We start from the raw sequence: 24,070 nt of genomic DNA on the forward strand, positions 1-24,070 counted from the left end.
AACAGCAGGATAAATCACACAGATACATGGTCCCAAATGCTGCTGAAATGTTGCTTGCATAGATCTTACAAAAAGCAACACACAATGAATTCTTCTTTCTCGGTGGGACTATACCGGTAATGGAGATACTGTTCTGTACACATAGTAGCTCCCATTTCTTCTAGGATGAAGAAAAAGAGACTAAGGGGGGGATGATACCAGGGGCACTGAATTCTTTCTAATACAAACCCTGTAAACCAGTTATGCTCAAGTAAAATACCTTCTACTGATTAATGGTGACAGTTTCCATTGCCATGGGTAAGCAAAATTGGTTGGAAACAACTCCATAACCAGTGGCTAGAAATTAGAAAAATACTGCTGCAGAAGAGCATGAATACTTTTTTAAATACTATAGGATTCTTTGTTATGCAAAACAGATAATTTTACATCATCACACAGTAGCTGAGAACAAGTTTAACATGCTCTTATTTCATATAAAACCACAAATTGCATTTTCAGGTTTGCCTATGTAAAAATACTGGGGTAAAGGGCAATTAAAAAAATGTATAAAAATCAAGTACAGCATTGTTCACAGTTGCAAATAAGTGTCACAAATGCAAACAAATGATAAATAGAGTTTTGGTGTATGTTTCTTTCCAGTACAAAATACTGTAATAAAGCAACAACAAGAAAATCACCCTACCATGAGTGACCCACATTATAAGGAAATAGATACTATCACAAAATGTATAAACACATTTCAATTTGGGCATATTCAATAGTACTTCCTGGGTTTTGAAAAAGTTAAGGTGTGTTACAAATTAGAGAGTTTGCAACCAAAAGCAAAGAACTATAAATACTTCGTTTGGGCTCGTTATCTATCTTTACTTAAGGACGAAGCAATGTTTCATATTCAGCAATGGTGTGAAGGTTCTTAGAATATACTGTTGGAGCAGTACGTACAATTCCCAACCAACAAACACTGTTCGAGTCCTCTTGGGCTATTACTACAGACATTGCCAGCAAGCAGCGTTTTTGTTAAACTAAAAGGTATTATTTGCAAACTTCAGCAAATTCAATTAATTCTTTCATTTCTTCTTTCTTTCAGTTTCTGACTTAGGTCAGATGTAGGGAGGTTGCCACTACAGTGATATTGCTCTCTTAATACACTCACTTGAATGATTATTTTTTTAACCATCAATAATTACATAGCAATTAATTGCTGTCGGAAGTCACTTGAAGTCTATATCCAAAAGCAAGTTTATTACATCTTGATATTTATAATCTCATATTCCCTTAATCCTCTCTACTTAAGAGAGGAATTTTGAAGTCCAAATTGCTTAAGAATCTTACACTTTTACTTTGTAGGGGAGCACCTCGTTCTGACTTCTTTATGATCTTATATGGAAAAGCTATCGTTATTGCAACTAAGGAATTACATCTTAGGACATGGGCCTCGGCACAGTATATCCACTCCCAAAAAGAGCTGAGTTTTATCTATTTTATATTTATCTAATCTCTCCTTTTCATCTTCTAAATGATAGGGTATTAGTTTTATAGACTAAGGTCACATTTCTCAAACTTTTTTGTGACCATCTAAAAAAAATACGGCAATATGATTGCAAAACAACAAACCACTTTCTCATCTTCTGGGATGATGAGATGATCATCTTCTCTCATCTGGGAAAAGTGTACAATATGCCTGTTAGTAACTGCACAATGTGGAAATGGTTAATATCATTATGTCTGATCCTACACTCTTTATTACTTGCAAGTAGTCCCATTAACACTGATGATTGCTGAAATGACTTCTGTGGCTGTCCCCCAAACAAAGAATGAAGAATCAGGACCTACAAATTAAAATCAAGTCACCTGAACTGAAAAATATTGTTGCTCTTAGGGAAGAGAATCCTAGAATTTATGTTAGAGGTACATATTTATATTTTACTTTTTTTTCTTTTACATTATTCATCAAAATACTTCTACAGGCTTTTTAAAGCTACCTGTTCTTAAAAAGCAACATAGAATCATAGCTACAGCTCATATCAACAGGTTTTAAAAGACAGGTAGGAGCATTCGTATGGGTTATGCTGTCTTTAATCATTACTCAAATATGCATGTTAATGTTTAGTAGTCAGGTTATCACAAACCAAATTCATATGAAGGAACATACGTGCAAGATGTACATTTAAAACATTACCACGACCAACGTGCCTTTGCTTTCAAAAATAAACTGGAGACCTTTTTTAAAATTCTTTTATGAAGATAGCAAGAAGGATGAATCTATTAAAAAAATGGATAATTGAAATGAATTAAACAGGTATTACTTCTCTACTTCCAAATACAGAAGTATAGATTTCCCAGATGATTTATAGGAGAGAATTTTACACTTTCTCTTGCATTTAAAGTGTGAGAATATAGAACATAGACAAATGGTATGACATAATGTGCAGAAATTCTGAGCAAGTTTAAGTGCCAATAACTATCACCGAACAGTACTCACTTATATTAAAGAATTCTAAGTAGAAACTTTGTGCAGTTTTAATAAAATTCTTAGAAGTTGAACACACCTCCAGTATGTATGGAAACACAAAAAAATACGTATCTTCATAGATGGATATCGAAACACTGGTATCTGCTGACATTACTATCTTATTTATCCAAATTAATAAGTCAGTCAGGTTTGAAGGGGGGAAAAAAACCCCAAACTCTTCCTGTCTTGAGATGGCACAGCATTCTCTCAAGCATAATACTCACATAGTTCAGCAAAAATACATCCAAATCATAACACCTGAATATAGACAGTTTTTCCCCCAATAAAGTTTCATATCGTTATTTTCTTTCCCTTTTTTCAGTTACATCAATAATCTTTTAAAATTATGCACACTTTTAAAATAAAAGCACACTGTCAGTACAGTCGATGGAACTTGTGGGTTTTTTTCTGTTTACTGAGATGGGCCATCTCACACAATAATACAAGAGGTGGGAGAGGAAGCTATCTAGACTGATTTCTTCCCACTGAACAACATTAACAGTGACGAAAAACCTGTGCAAGCATTTGTGAAATAGATTTAATGAAATTTAGCATTCAGCAGGGAAAAAATGATAATTAAATGAGCATTAAGCTTGAACTCTAACTCTCCAGATGGTGTGCAGTCTTCACAAGCCATTGTGAATATAACATTATGAGTCCTTGAAACACGAATTCCTAGAAAGAAAAAGAAAAGTAATTTAATTTGTTTCATGTTCAGTGAATACAGCAGTACATTCTGATGTTTCCATGTGCAAAATTTTAAGGTTTTGATTATGAAAACACTTTGAGCAGGCTTCCCAGTCTCTTCAACAGTCAATCCAGATCATTTGAAGGGTTAGATTTTATTGTACAGAAGTGCTATAATGCTCTTCAAAGTGAAAGGCAAGCTTTGGACTGCTATCACTTAAGAAAATCAGACAGAAAATGTCTTTCCCACTAGGTCTGCAAGACAAACTACAAGGCACATCCTTTTCACTTTACTGAAACAAGAAGTCTGGTGCAATAAAGACAGAGAGAAAGATGGAAGAATAAGAAAAAGTTACTGTCCAATTTACTTCTGATATTGCATTCTCATAAAATAAAAAGGTGACTGTCTGCCTCATCTCCTGTCACAGTGTCTGCTAAAATAGCACCAAAACACTGTAGAGGAGGAAGGGTATTAATGGTGATTCCAGCACTGCTATCTCATTATACTTCATGCACTGCAGAGTCAGACATTAGCTGTGGAAGAAGCCTCTCCACCAATGAACAGTTGTTTCTACAATATCTTTTTCAATCCCTGCAACTGAAAAATGAAATTCCACCTCCGGGAGGATTATTTCTAGTAGTATTCTGCTTTAAATCCAACAGGAACTTACACCTAGATTGTGTTTCATCAATTCCCCATATATCTATTTTAAAAGTCTTAATTCTGTGATTCCGCTGCTGATTACACCCAAATATTTGCATTGATATTTTTGCTTTTACTCTCTCTCAGGCCATACTTTACATTGGTTTTTCTTTCATTCTGATCGCAATGAATTTTTCTGAATCTTTCTAGAGTTAGCTAGGAGGGAAGTGATTTCATCATCCGTAAATATTTCAGACATTTCTACTATTCCGTCTTTTTCTTGATACAGACTCTAAGTTCTTCACGTAAAATTTATCAAGAACTATAGTATTCTGGACATTAGAGCACTCACACAGACATAGGTAAATCAAATGTATATCACTTATACAAACAGGCTATTTTATTCATCACTGTATCACCACACTACACAAACCTGATAAATTATTTCCAGTTAAGCTTTTAAAACATAGCATAGACTGCCAAAGCTTCAGTTTTTATTGCACAGGTATTTTTTAATGAAAACAATCCCAAACCATTTAGTATAAGTAAGTAAGTAAGTCTGGAGCAACCCTAGCTCTTCCCACTTAACCAAGAAAGTATAACAAAGAGCTGGATGAGGAAAAAAGTTATGAATTATGTTAGTATCCTGAGCACTCAAAAATGGAAAATAATTAAGCAGAAAAAAATTTGAGTTCATTTGCACTCAAAAGCTACATTGATTTAATTGAGAAAGATTTAGCTTAATCCAGCTAAAGATTTTAAGCAAACAAAGTATTTATACCTGGCTCACATATTTCATTTTTAGTCCTTACTTAAACTCATTGATCCCCAGGAATGTGCAAAAGCAGATCATGCCACATCAGACCAGCCAGGAGAAAAAAAAGAAAAAAAACAAACACCACCACCACCACCACCCCCCCAAAACCCAAAAAGCAAACAAGAACGGAGTTGAATTCATAATCTAGTTTGTAGAAGATTAGTCTCGATTTGGTATTTAGCCAGAAGTTTACTAATTAGAAAGGAATGCTATCACCCTGAAAAGGGGGTGATACAAATAGAAAAAGCACCATAATTATTAGTATCAGTGTGGTGACTACATGGATTGATCCCTCTTTTCTTTATACTGTATCAAAAATAGAAGAAAGTGCTATGGTAATTAAAAGTAAATTAAACCATTCCAAATGATACAATGCTTATTTCAACAAATTTAAGAGCTACACTGTACTCAGACTAAGGAGGAGTAGACGTGGTTCTATCAGAGGAATGGAGACTCCCTGTACTTGCTATCAGGGACTGGCAATGGCTACAAAATCACTGTCTTGCACAGCTGTGTTTTCCTACTAAGGGCACCAGAACCAGCTCACTGACCCAAGGAAACTTGCCTCGTATTCTTAGGACCTGTGTACTTAGAGGAGCCTTTGGTAACAAAGATTAATCAAGTGCAAAAGGTAATCATCTCAGTTACCAAAGTATTAACAAAATTCATCTTGGAAGTACATAACCATCTCAAAAGCAGAAATTATTTCCTGCAAATCATGAATTGAGAATTTTTCCCCCTCAACTGACAATTTTTTTTAATGCATGCTGCCATCAATCTACCAAAAATTGTGATGCAACAAGCATGCAGCTACCAAACTAAGCTGAGACTGAAACTGACAGGGGAGCAGCTAGATATTGTGGAGGCTCCATTTCGCTGATTGTTGAAAGGAAAGCTGAGCGTGCTCCTCCTTCAGGGTTACAAGTATTTGAAGACTTTTAGAATGCATTTATGTTTCTTGTAAAAAATGCACATATATAGAGTAAAAACTATTCTGAAAACTACTAGAAGAAGAAAGGCTGGATAGTTGTGAGCTTTTATGTAGGAAAGACGAAAATATTTACCTCTACACCTGCACAAAATGGTGGCAAGTCAAGTATAGATTTTCTGTAGCATTATTTCTACCACTGTTTTAAGAATTTATGACTATAGCATCCCGGTGCAAGTAGTTGCTATTAACCATATAGTTTTGACATGCCTCAATAAAACAAAATAAAAGGAGTATCATCAAAAGATTGTGGTCCTGAATCTTCTTGTAACTTTTCTTGGAGCAATGTAATTCCATGGAATTCAGCCAATATTTCAACAAGAAATATCAGAGTTCATCCTTTTATCTGTGTCCCCCCCCCCCAGTGTTTGGAACTTAAATGCTGTTGAACAACTTACCCTTCCAGGGACCAGTCCAGAGACCAATCAGGAGACTGATGATGGGAATGTTCAGGTGATGATGTTCTTAACGTAGAGCTTAACTGATATGAGATTGTACGATTCTGGCGTCGAAGCTCCTCTACAGCACATTCCCTAAATAAACATTATTTTAGAGTGAGACTAAGCACTTTTCAAAAATCATCAAAATTATCTTGTAGTCATTATAATATTTTTTTTCTATTTAAGATTGTCAGCTTTTTAGTTTTATTTTATTTTAAAAGGAGATGTGGTGTTCATCATATATTTCTCTGAAAGACAGATTAGTGACTCTCTCTGTATTACTCCCTTACTCAGATTTAGTTCTACATATCCATTGTCTCTATTTTCCCTAAAAGACAGAAGCTAGCCATGGTTGCTGCAGGTTAAACTCTAAAAATTGTAAAAATCTCCAGGGAGGAAGAGCCTAATTTTAAAGTTATTCACAAGTCTGCAACATAAGGACAATCACTAAAATCAGCAATGACATTAATGTAAGAACAGTGTTGCTCGCGGTATTCTTGTGCTGTTTGAGTTGGCAAGGCCAGTGGACTAGAGTCTACCTAAAGTGCCCTGGAGCTGGTGGATATTCAAGAGATGCTGGACTCCCCAGTGGGAAGGTTGTAAAATGGTAGTCTGGTCATTTTGACTGCAAGAGGTGGGGCCTGGATACTGGATCAATCTGTAACTCCTGCATCTGGGTGTAGGGGGAGGAAGTACATGGGACTGGATAATACACTGGAAAATTTTGGAGGTACATACTCATCTGGGATCCTGGTTTCAGGCTGCCAATTGTTTACATAAGGAGAATCTAGTCTGGGTTGGATTGGGAAACTACTAGGAAGGGTAGCTACAACCACCCCTGAGTTTCAGTGTGTAACCCCAGTAAAACCTGGACAATGGTTCATTATAAATGAATGGGTGTATTGGGAGGATAGCACTGATCCGGGCTGGAAAAAAAGGACTCCAAGTTGCCCAAAACCTTGCAAATGAAGGTATAACTAGGACTGCCCATATGGTATTGAACTGAAACTGACTCCAGTGTGACTTAGCCATTACCACAGACCTACGTATGGAGTGCACCACTGAAGCAGATCACCAAAACCTGCAGGAGAGGGATCAGATCCAGCACCAGCTCACGGATCTGAATCTACAGGCAAGAAAAAGGCTCGCTCTAGCAGCGGGAGCCCAGTGAGATGGTAAGTCTTCCACCTAGCTACCAACATCCCACAACCTTGTGCCTGGGGAGGTGTCACATGCGCTGTAAAGACTACAGAACCACTTATCTACATTGACTGCTACTCTTCCTAGCATTATTGCTTTTAAGGGCTTTACTATGCACATGCTGTACTGTCTTTAACGGTCAAGATGGCGCTGGCAATGGTGGGAAGTCAGAGTGCAGCTGCTTGCAGCTCTCACAGGTAACATCGCTCTGTAGGATACCAAGTTTGGGTATGAATGTAGCAAAACTGTGACCAATGGGGAAAAGTAACCATGGGAAAGTTTTTTATTTGGGAGGAGACTGGGGCAGAGAAAGGGAGATACAAGGGCAGCAAAAAGGAGGGTCAAGAAACAGAAAGGAATGAAAAGATATGCAAGTCATGCACTCGGGGTTGTCCAGGGGTATCTGACAGTCAGTCCCTGTGCTTGGTCACCACAGCTGGAACAGGAAAATAAATCAAACCTGTTGTTTCCACATGAGTCCAAACTGCTTCTGTAGTCATGAATATGGGAGAGATGGGGAGGTGCTTTTCCTGACTGGTAAAGAAAAACCCAGACAGATGGATTAAGCCTCCTGGTATCACTGTGTTGGTGCTCATTCAAGGCCTGACAGTGTTGGCACTTCCACCTCCTAATTTCAGGCATTATTTCATTCTGCACCAAGGCAATAAATCAATACAACTAGCTAAGTCAGTGTTAGAACAAGGATATCATCTACCCACGCGTTTAAAGTGACAACAAAAAAAAACAGTCAGTACTGACAACTGCTGCTTCCATTATATACTATCATGACACTGATTTTAATGATAGTATTTTTCCTCTCTGGCTAATTTTCTGGTTTTCACTTGCCAGTACCAGAAAAATAGATTGGCTGTAAGAAGCCAATTGGAGCTTTAATCCCTTTCCCTGCAAGCAAGAGAGATAGATATCTGCTCTTGTAAAGCATGACTTTCTGAGGAAAAACAGAAAAGAAATAAAATTCTTGTAACCTTTGCGGGACATTGAAGGGACACTGTTTTGATTTTATGAAAAAGCCAAAAAAAGAAAAAAGCTCTAGCCTTTCAAAGACAGCTAAATCTAATGTCAGCCTCAGATTTTTATATGAGAACATTTCAGTCTTTGCTATCTAAGATTTCTGCATATTGTTTTTGCAGCTGACTTACAGACTGCATAATGGAACCTAGCTTTGTTCTTTCCAAAGTAATTCAGATAATTATGTTTGTAATTCTCTTGAAATAGAAGAGAAATTCTCTTCAAGAATGAAAACTGGCGATCTTTGCCTCAGCATAGGCTAAACAACCACGTGAGTAACAAATTATCCTTAACTAGGAGAAAAGATTAAGTGTGGATGCTGATTCAACTTTCTGCCAATGAACACTTCAAGAAGAAACACTTCAAAAGAAAGGAACTTGCAGTCCCTACCAGGGAGCACCCATACACCATGAGACGGATGCACTCACACAGGGGGAGTAGAGAAACAACAGTCTGAAGAAGATCGAGTTTCTTTTAAAACAAAGATACTCCTGTATTAGCATACAGTCTGGCTCATTATATGCAGCTGAAGAAGCACAAATGATGCCACCTTTTAAACTGACTTGCACATCTAACCCGAAAGTTTAGCAGTTTTTGCCATGACTTCAGAGTAAAGGAGAATCCAATTTGAAATTGAAACATACACTGAGACATTTAAGAAATCCATCTTTAAAAGGCCTAACATCAGGTATAGAGATGCCCCTCCAAAACCCTCATTCTTACCTATGAGAGAACATGGAACATAGAACATAAAACATCAACAAAGCAATTTACTACAATTAAACAAGACACCTGATTCTCAAACCTGTGCTATAATCACATCACTCTTTCTTTTAGCCGTCTCTTTTACATACCCAAAATGATGCCTGAGACGGTAATATTTTATCCTCAATACATCCATGAAATAGAGAATACTATTGTTTCACAGATAAGAAAAGTATTTAAGGCACTGAGATTACGTAGATAAACTAACTGATGAAGCAGGCCAGGGACCGCGCTCTGGTACTGTGGCCAAATCATATGAAACAGCTTGTACATATTGTTAAACGCTCTTCCCACAAAGAAAAAAAAAAAAAGATTACTTTGGCCATACTGCCATTTGGGAACCATCCCTAGCACCTTCTGTGCCCCAAACAGTACCTGGGAGAAGGCGGGTTGGTATGAGCTAAAATAATTCCAAGGTGTGTACTAACAATTAAACTGTATGGACAAGTATACAGTTGTGTGGACCCCTCAAGTCAATGCTCTGACCTGGTTTAGTTCACTAGTACAGTTGTAGCCAAAAGGTAGCCATTCATATCGCAGAACTTAGTGGTCTATAAGTCACTTGTCTAGCCACCTAGTCACCTAGACTCTCACTATAGATCAAGACAGGCATCACTACAAATAAGTGAAGACAGACGAGCATCTTCAGGAAAGTGATCCATCCCATCCTAAAACAGGCCATTCTAGAGGGCAGTTTATCTCACTGTTTCGTTCCATTGGCTATAAAAGGAACCCAGACAACTAATTCAGACAGCATGTATAACAGCTACACAGACTGAATTCAGTGATGTGAATAGCTTCTTAACACACAGGAGGTGTACAGCAGAGCAAAACCAAACTTTGCTGTTTATCCTACTGACTAGTCTAAGTCTTAGTACTATATTGCATTTCACCCCAATTAGATGCAGGAAGCACAATACCAAAACATATACTTGCCTTTCAAAGCGCTCAGTCCCCAGCTGTCTTTTGGTGATATCCAGTTCCAACTCTAGCTGAGCTGCTCTATTTCTGAGCTGAGTAAAATGTTGACTCTGCACAGCACTGTAAAGTCCATACACTTTAAGTAGATAGCAACTATAATCCTCCAAGTATGTTACCAAATACAATTTTCCAAAATTAAAAAGGCAGCTATACCATGCAATTGAGATTAAGAACATTTTTTGGAGTAAAATATAACACTACACAGAAAAGTCTATTATTCCTCTATAGCTGAGGAATCAGAAGTAGCTTTTTGGTATCTTCTGCTGTTAAAGTAACCAAGGTACATTGGCCATTTGAAAATGCAGCTAGGTATAAAACCATCTGTGTGCATATACACTTGGGAAGAATGAAAAAACCTGCAATATTCTGGTCATTTACTCACAATTTATTTTCTGCTAAAAAAAGCTGTTCCTTGAGAAACTGAATTTCAGAGTCTTTTTCCTGCTTTGCTATCTGTGACTGAAATTCTTTCTCACGACTGGACACAAGCAAAGATTCCAGGTTTTTCGTAAATGCTCTTTCATTTCCCAGTTGTTTTCTCAGCAGCTCTATTTCAGAATGGGATGACTCACACTTGCTCTGCAGCTAAACAAAAATTTTAAAGTTTTATCTATCTATTATGGTAACCTTTTAAAAAGAAAAAAAAAAAGAGAAAAAGAAAAAAGTAAGTCTGGGATCAATGACCAAAATTCACTTTCACTCCAAGATGGATGATTAGTGTTATATTTGCCCTCAGTCAAAATCCTGTGTCAGATTTATAAATTCACCCAATGTATATATCAGAATATAAACATACTTGATAGAAATGACAAAATGCTATGAAATATACAGATCAATGGATACAGACTGTAGACAGAATCATTAAAGAAGAGGAGGGAAGTTCTACATTTTGTTGAGGCAAGAAACTACTGATTAACCATTTGCATGCAGGAAATGACACCTGGTATAACCAATCAATATCTGCATCTCCAGCAGAGTGAGATTACACTTATTTTACTTAAAGGAGCATCAAGAATAAATTTGGGAGGAAAGGGAAAATGAATAAAATCCAAAATGAGATTAAGCATCTATATATCTTGGGGGAACCTAAAAAAGAATACTACCATAAAACCTAATACGTTCCACTGAAAAGGGAACAATGGATGTACCTGAGACATAACTACACAAAAAAAAAAATAATCCTGGAGACAGTGAGTCAGGAAAATCTCTATTGAGTCAGCTACAGAGACACAGAAAACTGTCTGTTTTAATCTTAGCGTAAGTTAGCTCGATACTATTTTTCCTTCATCTTTTCATGTATGCATTTTAGTATGTCTAACTGAGTCCATTTGGGGTACTGCAAACACTTTTACCTGCATTTTACTCAAACCTAGTTTACATTGAGCACAATAATGCTCACCCAAAGGTCACAGTAAATCTATGAACTGATACATCTTAACAAACACCCCACCTCTCCAGCACATTCTTCAGAATTTTCAGAGGATAACCATTTATGTGTTCAAACCAGGAAGATACTGAGAGAACTCATGTCATAGGCCAATGGGGGGGGGAGAGGAGGAAAAAAGGAAAAAAAAGAAGGAAGAAGAAGGAAGCAGAAGGAAGAAGAAGGAAGAAAGAAGAAAGAGAAAAAGAATTTTTAAAAGAAAAAAAAGATTTTTTTTAAAAAAGATTTTTTAAAAAAAGAAAAAGATTTTTTTAAAAGAAGATTTTTTGAAAAAGAAAAAGAAAAAAAGAATTTTTTAAAAAAGAAAAAATAATTTTAAAATTAAAAAAGAATTTGAAAAAGAGGAAAAAACTTCTAAAGAGGAAAAAGCTTCTGAAGAGCAAAAACTAAAAAAGAAAAACTAAAAATAAAAAATAAAAATAAAAATTAAAAAAATAAAAAAAAAAGAATTTTGAAAACAGAGGAAAAAACATTTTTCACTTTCCAAAGCAAAACTCAAATGATTTGGTTTTACCAACTAAACTAAAAGGTATCTTCAGTCTGAAAGGTCCAATTTTCTACTAACTGTGAATCAAAAATCTAGTTCCTTTGCCTATAAACAGTTTTGATATCCTACTTTTGTATTTCAGGACAAAAAAATCCTGAAAACTGTAGACAGCATAAGTTATAGGAAAATAAACAGGATTAGAAACACTAAAAGAACAATGCTATTCAGCATCAGGTTTAATTTCCACTTCTGAATGTACATATGCTGCAATCTAGTAATGCAGATTTCTGCATTGGAATACTGTGTAAAATAAGAGCCCTATCTGAAGGTTATACATGGCCGATGAAAGACTACTGGTTGAAAGGTATAAAAAAATTAGTGAAAATTTCCCAACTTCAGACTTTTCTCCAACTCCCCAACCGCATTTCTGCATTTTTCTCTCCTGAAACTGTTGCTGCTCTCCACAGTCCCAGCAAGCCGCTTCACTGACAACCTCACAGAAGGATCCAGGAAGGCTTAGTCGTATTAGATCTCATGAAAGCTTCAGACAAATGTCATATGCTGGAACTCTTCCCTATCGAAAGCATCGTAGAGGATTCCACAAACATACAACAGACATCACACGCATTTGGCTGGAACAAATAACCAACCTGCTGTCAAACAGCAGCTTTACCCATGGTGTATGGAAAAGGCATAAAGGTTAAAAGAGAATGCTGGAAGCCTGTAAAGAACAAGAAATTATCTCAGCTGGAGCAGAGGATAGACAGGACAGTGATAGAATCATGCTGAAAATATCTGAATAATCTGAGTATGTATGAACAATTTTTCAGAGTTTATCCAAGCTGAGTTTTTAAAAATTTGCCTATCAAACATTAATTTTGTAGTTTTTGTCAAAATCAAGGTCAACAGAAATTGATTTTCAAGGGAAATTAAGGAAAGATTATTAAAGAGATATTGATACTTCCTAAAACAGTTGCGCATTTTAAAGTCCATGTCAAGTTTCTTTGCTAATAAACTACTCCAGCTATTGTGCTTACTTAGTGACTAGATGTAAAATCCGAGATATCTTTCAAGAAAAGAACTAGTAATTTTACATGCTGACTTTTGAGTATTCATAGTAAAACCTTGCAAACCAGTGTGCTTTTCAAATAGTATACAGCATCCACCCTCTGAGGAGTAAGCCCCTGAGGAATGCCAAATTAAACATTCAAAAAATTGAAGCACTAATCATCAATCAGGATTTCTTTTATCATTCTAGATTCCAAAGCAGATTTAGATCCCTTAAGTATAACATTAACATAAACTTATTTTTCTAATATATTTCACATACCCTTTCTACCTTCTACTGCTGTGGAAGTTAACTGCTAAGTTAATCGTTCTTTGACTGCATCTAGTTTAATGCAAAGTTCTCGCGTAGATGCGAGATTTGCAAGTAAGGAGACTCTCCCGATGTATGTTTTGAAGCTCTCCTTCCATTTTCACAAGAGACTTGCTTAAGGCAGAAATCTGAGACTTGTATGCTGCTTCTGTTGTTAAATGCTGCAGTAAAGCAGTATCAGATAATCAAAACTCCACTGCAAAGAAAATTTAAAACTACTTCCAAAATCCTACAAAACTATCTCTATGTAATTGTGGTGAATTTTAAGAGGCAGCAGTCATTTATTCTGGAATAAACTTTAAAGTTATTTCTTTAAATAACTCCCGTATATAAGAACTAGAAGAGAAGAGTTCTTGCTTCTGACAGCAAAATCAACTACTGACATTTTAAACTCCATTCCTAGAATTCTACTCCTTCTGCAGAGCTAATAAGGTCCAAAATTCTGCAATGGGCTGCATTTCATTTTCAGATGAGACCCTCTTATTTTAGCAATAAAATGTATTCTTGCATTTAGATGATCAGTGAATGCTGAGATACTGTCAGTCATATTTATACTGCTGTCACCCGTAAACTCAGGCATGACTAAGAGATGACAGAAGTCACACCAAAGAGAAGTCCACAAGCCAGCAGCAGCAGTTCTGACTAAAAGCATTTAGAATTTTGTATATTTAAAATTAACATAACCTAGGTTTTTCCTTTTTGAAAAATGCCTGTACTTTGCCCAGTGACACTGGTATTTCCAGACACTTTTAACTACTTAATTTTCAGTGGGTAGCAGAATGAGTCTGGGAGGTTAACAGAGCAAAGGGAGAGATAAAGCACTGTGACTTCCTTGAAGGATTTATTAGGAACGAGATCCAAAGAGATGATGTAGGGGGAGCACATCACATTAATTCTAGCTCTGTCTTGCCTAAAAAAAGGCAAAAGGAACACAGAGCGCTGCTAAGCATGTTAAGATTTTTGAATAAAAACTTCTCTGTGTTTTAGATATGTGCCTTACACGTAACTGCTATGAACCTGAATATGACATCCGGAATTCTGACTCCATTTGTTGACACAGTTTTCATGAAGAGGCCTGTTTATTCCTATACTTAATAGCAGGCATGTGGGAAGGAATTAGAAGGATGAAATCTCTACCTGTTTGAGGCTCGCTGGACAAACTAGGACCATGTACCAGTTTTATTATATTAAAAAAAAAGTCAAAATCTGCCACACAATCTTCCTGTGCTGTTTTGCTACTGTTAGGTTCTCATCCACTTTCTCAACAGCAGCAGTTCAGTTCCTCTTGAGTGTCTAATGTGCATGGGTAGCCATCAGTAGCCTATGTGACATTCAGGAAGCAGAGATGATCCGCAACAACAACTGTTAACAACCCAAACCCAGAAGATAGTTCATATGTTCGTAACGCATTTCCAAAGCCATGCTGTGCCTTTCCCTTTAAGTTCTTCAGATTTTCAAGTGGGAAGAGGCTCTTTGGGACATCTAAGGCAGTGGAAAGAAGGTTAAAAAGCTGGAAGCAAGAAAAGCAGGAACAGGAATGCAACGGGTGACAAGGCACTAGGTATATTGCAGGTATGCTGTGGAGTTGTGTGTGACATTGTGCCTTCAGTCATTCCAAACATGAGAACATTTAGTAATTTACAATATATATTTTTTTTTCCTTGAAATACGCTATTTTTTTTTTTAAGATTTTTTTTCCAAGTGTGACTAGTGGAATTCTAGTCATGTTATTAAATAAACTCAAACTCCATACAGTTCATTGTAGCAAATATCTCTAAAATATGAGAAGTGGCATTAAGCATAATTTTAAACAGTTGCAGGCTTAAAATACTACCAGACCATTTCAAGGGTGAACTATGGAAAGAACGATTTCAACTTACTTGCTCCATCTCCCTTTCAAGGGACTCCATTTTCTCTTTCAACCTGTGGTTCTCAGACTCCGCACTGATCAGTGCCAGTCTAACAGAGCTACAATCTGCTTCTGCTTGATGGCATTTTGCTTCCCAACTTTCTCCTTGTTCACGGGCTTTGTGGTAATTCTCCAGAAGCTCGCAGTTCTCTCTCTCCTAACACATCAAGCTTGTTTGTTTAATGATTTACAGTAAGCTTCACAAAACAGGGATATCTATAGATCTACAGGTATGACATGGTACTGGATGTTCTCTTTCCACTGAAAACTTCGCCAATGTTTAGCCAAAACATTGAGAGGCTTCTCAAGAACCAGTGTTTTGTTCAAGATGGCCACATTTTAATGCTCAAAAGACATCTGTTAGAAATGGCTAGATTAACATTACAAATACAAGGTATAGCAATATATTGCAGATTTTTTTTTTTTTTTTTTTACTATTAATCCCATATGGTAATAAAGACAAAAGAGTTCCAAGTGTCTGTATTATTCACTGTCTGAATTTTTAAGTTTAATAAACACACGTGTGTATATATGTGTGTGTGTATATATCTGTAAAACCACAATGAAATATACTTCATTAATTGTGTACTGCAAAAACAGCTAAGACAATGTGTTCAAACTAATAAAAACATATTAGGAGAATGCAAATAAGTTTTGGCTAGGAAGCAAATTCTTCCATGGAAATATGGTTAAAATTTTGGTTTTAGTTAAAACAACAGCTTTTATTAACAGGTTTAATCCATATACTCACTTTAGACTTCAGTACACCCTTCAGCCTGACAATATCTGTGTTTGCATCCTGGGCTTTCAACTTCATATCGTCAAGCTCATTTTGGTACTTTGCTAGTTTTTTATATAGTACCTATGAAGAAAGATTTGTTTCATAAGGTTAAAGTATACTGTTTATACCTTTACAAAAAAATACAATTCATGCGTATCTAACGCCTATAGCTTTATTAACTCGTTATTTAAAGGCTATATAAAATCTAAACCATGTATATTTCTATAAACAAAATTTTGCATTTGTCAGAAATATTTTGTTTCTTTGACTTACAAATAATGCTAAATCTTCTTAAGAAAAATGTCAATAAAAGAATGTAGCAGTTAAGAAGAAAAATAGAGATTATTTAGCAGCTAGATGGTCATAACAAAATAGCCTGCCCCATTTAAGGAGCAGGGCTCAAAGTCAGCTCCCTCTTTTTTACATTACATGTTTACATGTCTCTTAAAAGCCCACAACTGAAAAAGCAGAAGACAGCTAAAAAATTGAATTAACTAATTAAGTGGTTATCTCCTAATCAGGAGAAATAAAGTCACAAGTATTAGGAGAACGCACACAGAATTTCTGGCAACTATTGCTTGAGAAAGAGAACAGAATGAGGAAAAAAACTGCAGAAAGGCTGTCTTGAACTGCTCTGTTCAGAAACTCTTCCTTCCTTACAAAATTACTAGGAGAACGTTCAGCTGCAAGAACCGGGGGAATGTGGGGGGTGGAGAAGGCTATGGAGAAACCCCTATTCCTGTTATGAAAAGGTTGTGAGTTGCTGAGAAAGGTGCTCTGTAAGTCTGAGAACTTTTCCAGTAAGCCCAAGTGAAGAAATGAGAATCACCTAAATTAATGGAAGAACCTAGAGGAACCAATACATATTATAGAGGCAAACCTATTAAAAAGTAGTTGATCCCGGAGGCTAAGACTTGTTCTTTCTAACTGCTTCTACAAGCATCCAGGCATTGCAAAGAAAACCATGAAGCTTTCAAAAGTAGCTAGAAGCAACATGAGGCTGTGTTTTGTACCAGCTGACCTCATCAGTGATTCACCCAACTGTGATTCTGAGCAAAGGTAAAGAATAGTGATTCCCTGGAGTACCTTTGGTGGTTAAAGCTACTACAAACCTCGACTTTTCTAGAATACTCAAAGAGGGCGCTAAAGAGAAACGATTAGTTTGTTTGAGAGAAGAGTTATTAGAATGAGAGTTGTCTCACCTAATTTTTGCAGCACAGAATTAGGCACCTGATCTAAACTAGTTAGCTATGCTTCCTCTATCATAAAGGAAGAGACAGGTAAAATGAATCACTTTAAAAACCGGGGTGGGATGAATCTCCTTCTGGAGGACTTTTCTTCACTTAAAAGGGAGCGTTAATGACTTAAAACTTTTATATACCTAACATCAGATGAAGTTCATTTGCTCCTTCAAAACTGGGTAGCGCTTCTAGAGGAAGAGAAAGCCGGGTGAGCGGAAAGTATTTTCAAAGACAAAGATATCCTAAGCAGTAGAATAAGTGCAGAGAAGAAAGATCAAGTATCAGAAAACCTAAATGAAGGCAAGAAGTTGAAGAAAAAACAGAACACTACATGGTAATGAACTACTACAGGTATTAAAAGCTTAATTTCTAGCTGCTTGGAAAACACACTGATGCATGAACATTGTCTGTGCGTGAGATGACACTTGAAAGTATTTCAACTACTTTCATTAGTAACTGCACGCAGATAAATAACACAGTAGATAATGTAATGTTGTATTATAACCAAATATTTCCAGCATCTTTTATCCAAAAACCACTTGAAAGGAATGTAAATAAATACGATAGTATTAATAAAGTTTTGAACCTTATTAAAATGTGTACTGTGTTAAATTATTAGCAAGTCAAATTCATAAGCTTGTAAGTGCTCTGGGCCAGTCACAACACAGTGTAAGAAATACTTGCTGCCTCCTTTATAGTACTTTTCCATATAAGCAATAGTTGTAACTGCCACGGTGTTTTTACATGAAGATCACAAAAAAACGTTACTTAGCTGTTCCTCAAGATAAACATCCAAACCATTACGTAAGAATAGCTGGTTCTCTTTATACAAGTGAACTGAGTAATAAGGGAAAAATCAGAGTTTGAAAAACAAGCTTAAAAACTAGTTTGCAGATTTACTTCAGATGAGGGCCCAAAAATTCTATGCACTACTTGAAAAATACACAGTTTTCCTTTTTATTCAAGGGTTCTCTGTACAAATATACCTGATTTTCTTGCTTAATATTAGAAAGATGCTCTTGTAACCTGTCATTCTCCTGAGCTAATGATTCTCTGTTCTTCTTAGTCTGTGCAAGTTCTTTGTTGGTTTCTTGTAGTTGTTGATGCAAACTGGTGATATCTTTCTCACAGACACAGAGTGCTTCAGCAGATTTTCTATGCAGCAAACAATAAATACTTCAGGTATGACAATACTGCCCAATCTAATACAAATGATAGCTTTTCCAGTGGTTAAGTTTGCAAGTCATGAAACAAAGCTGTAACACTTTAATACTTAATAGAGTAAAAAAAAAAAATTCTACATTAGCACATCCTATGATTCAATTTTTGAGTTAATGTTATAAATTAATCAAAATTTAATAATGATCTTGAGATTTTATCCTTACTTTGTGGAACGCTCCAACTCAGAAATCAGAATCTTGAAATCTGAAATTATTTTCTCCTTGAAAAGAAATACAAAATTAAAATAAACCTCTCACCACTCCTCAGTATAAATGGAAAAAAAAATTAAATAAGATTATTTATATTTTCCTTTTATTCAGCTAGCTGATTAATTTAACTATTTAATGCAAAATGGATTGTGGTTTTCCAAGTTTCATCATGTACTGTTTAGAGCTGAAAATTCTGATAATCTAATTTGGCAAATAAAGGAAAAAACATTATTATCTTCTGCAGAATATAATAACTTTAATTAAATTTTTTAATCCTTTGTGGTTCTAAAGGTAGCATTTGGCTCACACTCCCAAAACTAAATGATGTCTTCTGTCTATTAGATAAGTTATCACAGCTTCTCTACAATTAATAAACTACCCGAGTCTGGTAGTTTGTAATTGATAAAACAAGAATTCCATCACTGTATTTCCATAAAGAAGGTAGCAGAAAGTATATCACTTTACTCCCTTGTCTTTGGATACAGATATTAAAAGAAGCATAGACAGGCTAAGGAAATGTCTTCCACTGGAAACACAAGAGAGGTGATAAACCTTTATAAAATAAGGTGATAAACCTTCTCTAAAATGGACACCATTTTACAATTTACAGTTTTTAAAATGCAAAGTCAGTGCTTGCAGCAAGATGATTATAGCCTGTCCTGCAATATATTTTCTTCAAGATTTTGTTAAAAATCAGTGCAAATTCTTGAGTTAACAATCACAACAGTTAAAAAGTACCTTCTTTAGTTTATCCTAAATCAGTATTCAGATGACTTAAGCTGAAGTGAAAACCAATGTTTCAGAACTAAGAACTAAGCAGCTTCATTACATAATTTGAAATCACACTGTGCAATAAACTGATGCAGTTTTCTTAGGTAAACTAGTACCTTAAGGTGAAAAGAATATAATTCAGATGCTTCTTCAATGACAACAAAGGCAGTATTATTTGCCGCCCTGCATCTCTAACATCAGTGGACCCCAAGGAAGAATTTAAGCTAAATTTTATCATAAACAAAATATTTTATTGGCTAATTTATTCTTCTCCACTTCAGAAAGTACTTAAAGTCTCCTCTCTTGATAAGTATAAACCATACAAAACACCAAACATGAGATGCTCAACACTGCTCAAACCTAGTGCTGTTGAAGTCAACATGAGTTTTATTGTAGCCTTGAAACTGGAGCAGAAGTAGGTCAGCACTGAGCACTGTTGCAGATACCAATATAAGATAGGTGTGATGACCCAACAGACCCTTTCCCTATTTATCTTTTGTGACTATTTACATGTTAGAACATACTTTAATTGCCAGGCTTTCCTCAAAAGTAGCAATCTTCTCTCTTCCTTCTTCCACACAGTCTTGCAAAGTTGCCTTCTCTCTGTCGAGCTGTGCAACTGTTTCTTTCAAAGCACAGATCTCCTCTTGTTGTACAAGACTTTGTCTTGAAAAGTTATCTGGATATAGTCAGAAAGGTCTCATTTTTATTAATTCAACCCATTTGAAATAAAAATTCTTCTGATACACTTCTAAAGCATAAAAGAACATGACAAAAGCTCCCCTTCAAGAAAACACTGAAGCATGTACCTTTTCGAAACACATAAATAATCCAACAATTTATAGAACGGCATTCTTCCTTAGATCAAGGCCTTAAATTACTTGGCTCAAAACAAATCCATCTTTAAACAGCAAATGTTCAGATCATTAAAAATAACCTTCTTGGGTATTATAACAATAAAGGCTTAAACAGAATTACAATAGACAGAAGCAATATGTGGACTACAGCGTGTAATGACTGATGAAATAAGAGATTGATATCCTGATATTAGCCAGTGTGTCTGAAATAATTTTTTTATTTAAATGAACTTTATGTAAGAGTAATGCATTTATAAAATTCAACAGCACTTAAAAATTGCAAAGATAATATTGAAAAAAGCAATCTACTCATTACAAAATCAAGTTCTAAAATATGCCTCTATCTTCATTCAGCTAATAAGGTGTTACACACTAAATTTACCTTTAAATGGTCAGAGAATCAATCTTTATATGATCTTAATGACATACATTGCATTCGTAGAGGAGAACCACAGAAAGTCTTCTTAGAGTGAACCTTTATCTCATAAAAACCACGCAGGCTGCAAATTACTCTTTCAATGTCAGTGTAATTGGGGTTATTGGATGACACTTATTAATCACTTCCAGGAGATAAAACATCCGAAGTAAAATGATCTGTAACTCAGTCTTTCAGCGACATCATAGCATATATTCACATTCTATTTTTTTCCACAGAATCTCTCTCTCTTTCAAAACACAAGATGAAAGGCACTCAAATTTCCACCCCATATTTTTGGATGCATGGCTCTGGAACCTGCTAAGACAGTGCTCAAACCTGGCTCTAAAGAAAATTCTGATGGAGCATATAATCTGGAAACCATTTCCAGGCACAATAAGGACAAGAAAATCACCAGCAGTAGTCAGCATGGCTTCACCCAGGGGAAGTCATGCTTGACCAACTTGACAAACTTCTACGATGAAATGACTGGTCTGGTGGATGAGGGGAGAGCAGTGGATATTGTCTACCTTGAGTTCAGTAAGGCCTTTGACACTCTCTCCCATAAGATACTCGTAGACAAGCTGTTGACATATGGGCTGGATGAGCAGTGAGGTGGATTGAAAACTGGCTGAACAGCCAGGCCCAGAGGGTGGTGATCAGTGGCACAAAGTCTAGTTGGAGGCTGGTAACCAGTGGTGTGCCCCAGGAGTTAATACTGCATCCAGTCCTGTTTTACATCTTCACTGACGATCTGGATGATGGGGCACAGTGTACTGTCAGGAATTTTCCCGATGATGTAAAACTGGGAAGAGTTGCTGATATACCAGAGGGTCGTGCTGCCATCCAGAAGGACCTTGACAGGCTGGAGAAAGGGGCTGACAGGAACCTCATGAAGTTCAACAAAGGGAAGTGCAAAGTCCTGCACCTGGGGACGAACAACCCCAGGCACCAGTACACAAGCTGGAAAGCAGCTTGGCAGGAAAGCTGGGGGTCCTGGTGGATGCCACGTTGAACACGAGCCTCCAATGTGCCCTTGCTGCAAAGAAGGCTAATGGTGTCCTGGACTGCATTAAGGAAAGTATTGCAGCTGGTCGAGGGAGGTGATCCTTCCCCTCTACTCAGCACTGGTGAGACACACCTGGAGGGCTGGGTCCAGTTCTGGGCTCCCCAGTACAAAAGAGACATGGGCATACTGGAGAGAGTCCAATAAAGGGCCATGAAGATGATTGAGGGACTGGAGCATCTCTCCTATGAGGAAAAGCTGAAAGAGCTGGGACTGTTTAGCCTGGAGAAGGCTCAGGGGGAGGTCTTACAAATGTCTATAAATACCTGAAGGGAGGGTGCAGAGAGGATGGAGCCAGGCCCTTTTCAGTGGTGCCCAGTGGCAGGACAAGAGGCAATGGGCACAAACTGAAACACAGGAGGCTCCCTCTGAACATCAGGAAACACTTTTTTTTTCCACTGTGAAGGGTGACCGAGCACTGGAACAGGTTGCCCCAGGGAGGTTACAGAGTCTCCTTCCTTGCAGACATTCCAAAGCCATCTAGACACAGTCCTGGGCGACTGGCTCTAGGTGGCCCTGCTTGAGAAGGGGGTTTGGACAAGATGACCTTCAGAGGTGCCTTCCAACCTCAACAATTCTGTGATTCTAAGCATTCGCACTATTTCACAGAGAAGGAATGGAGGCACAAAGATCAACTGAAAATTCTACCTGATTATTTTGGATGCCCAAACTGTGAACTAAATTTTCAGGATAGAAAGTATTACACATTCAAAAAAACAACCATGGATTGCTGCTACAGCTGTGAGTGCTCAACATTTCTGAAAATTAATCAAATTAGGCACTCTGAAAATAGGTCATATGTATAGTTAGTGAGGAATTCTGGAAAGTTTGGTTGTGCATCACCCCAAAATTCTAATCTACAGACAGCAATAGTATAAAATACTGCATAACAATATTTAACAGTTTAAATAGCATGTGCTTTCTCTTTCTTCAATTACCTGCTTTATTCACTGTATTTTCAGCTAAGGAGAAGATCTGACAGACAAGCTTGCTTCACTAGACAACACTGATTTACTCCCTATAAGACTCTGCAAAAGTTGCAGCAAGGGTCCTACAGAAAAACAGCACATGATAGTGTAATTAAAAACAACGCCGTAAGTTAAAAAAAAAAAACACCAACACCACTGGGGTCTGTTTATTAAGCAGTACAGACAACCTTAAGACTGGCATTTCCAACTTCTTAGTCTTTGCCTCTGAAATTAAGTTACTTAATTTGCGTGAAAAACAAAAAGCACAATTTGGATTCCCATCATGTGTCACATGACATAGAAGACAAACCATTGGGGGACTATACTGCTCTTCTCTCTGCAGACAAGCACTGGAAAGAGACACTTTGGAAAGAGACACTTTGGCAAGTGTACATTATTTTGCTGACAAGAGAAGGTAACACAAGACTTGGAAATCCCTAGTTCCATTCCAGACTCCAAAAAGGGAAAAGGTTCTCTAGTGGGCACACACATGTTCTTTCCATCTTCTCCAATTCCACCTCTCCAAGAAGATACCATTAGCTCCCATCCTCTCTCTTCACTTTGGTCAGCCCTAAGTCTTAAGGTTTCTCATCCTAGATTCCTTCCCTGCTAATACTAAACTCCTAGATCCACTTTTTCCATCTCAATCTCCTTTTACTTCCAATCTTCCTCCTGCTTTCAGCGTTATTGTCCAAGTCCTAAATATTCTGTGTGTATAGCTGCTCACAGGTTCTAGTCACGGTGCGTGTCCAATAGCTCCAAGTCCTACCCACAATCTCTGAACTAGTCATCCAATTTTAAGGATCTTTCCAGTCTCTAACCACTTCATACTAGCTCTCCTCACTGGATGTTTCTGATCCTTCTTCACTCCCTCCCCTCACTATTAATTTTCAGTCTCTGATTTCTTGCATTGCCTCAGCTTTCCCTGGTGCCACATCCACACTCTGTTTCTCCATTCACTGACTCCCAGTCTCGCTGTTTCATACTTACAGTCTCCTCTGACAACCAATCCTCCTCATTGCAAATTCTTGTCCAGCCAATATCCCTATTCTTCACTTGTCTCCTGGCTCTTTATTAACTTTAATTCTCCTACCTATTTCACTAGGATTATGCTGCCTCATCCAAATGGTAATCTCAGTATCCTCTCCTTATTGATCCTGCAGTTAAAACCTCTCAACTTTCTTCTCTCAGTACATTCTCTCCCCACACCTACACCGTAGTTCCTCTCCTTCAGCATCTTCCAACTGTTATCCCTGTGGTC

At 36.9% G+C, this 24,070-nt stretch overlaps 1 protein-coding gene across 1 annotated transcript in view; it reads right to left on the reverse strand.

Annotated features, from left to right (window-relative positions):
* Positions 1-2,060: 2,060 nt before the first annotated feature.
* Positions 2,061-24,070, reverse strand: part of TSGA10 (testis specific 10) — a 30,296-nt gene continuing 8,286 nt past the window's right edge. Inside the window, 12 exon segments of the mRNA XM_076359390.1 lie at positions 2,061-3,187; positions 6,046-6,180; positions 10,018-10,122; positions 10,445-10,639; positions 11,409-11,424; positions 13,333-13,436; positions 13,438-13,532; positions 15,252-15,437; positions 16,032-16,142; positions 18,289-18,457; positions 18,688-18,743; positions 20,028-20,182. Of these exon segments, the coding sequence (XP_076215505.1) occupies positions 3,163-3,187; positions 6,046-6,180; positions 10,018-10,122; positions 10,445-10,639; positions 11,409-11,424; positions 13,333-13,436; positions 13,438-13,532; positions 15,252-15,437; positions 16,032-16,142; positions 18,289-18,457; positions 18,688-18,743; positions 20,028-20,182 (1,352 nt within the window). The 3' untranslated portion in view covers positions 2,061-3,162.

This window comes from Aptenodytes patagonicus, chromosome 1 (assembly GCF_965638725.1).
Source record: "Aptenodytes patagonicus chromosome 1, bAptPat1.pri.cur, whole genome shotgun sequence".
Classification (NCBI taxonomy): domain Eukaryota; kingdom Metazoa; phylum Chordata; class Aves; order Sphenisciformes; family Spheniscidae; genus Aptenodytes; species Aptenodytes patagonicus.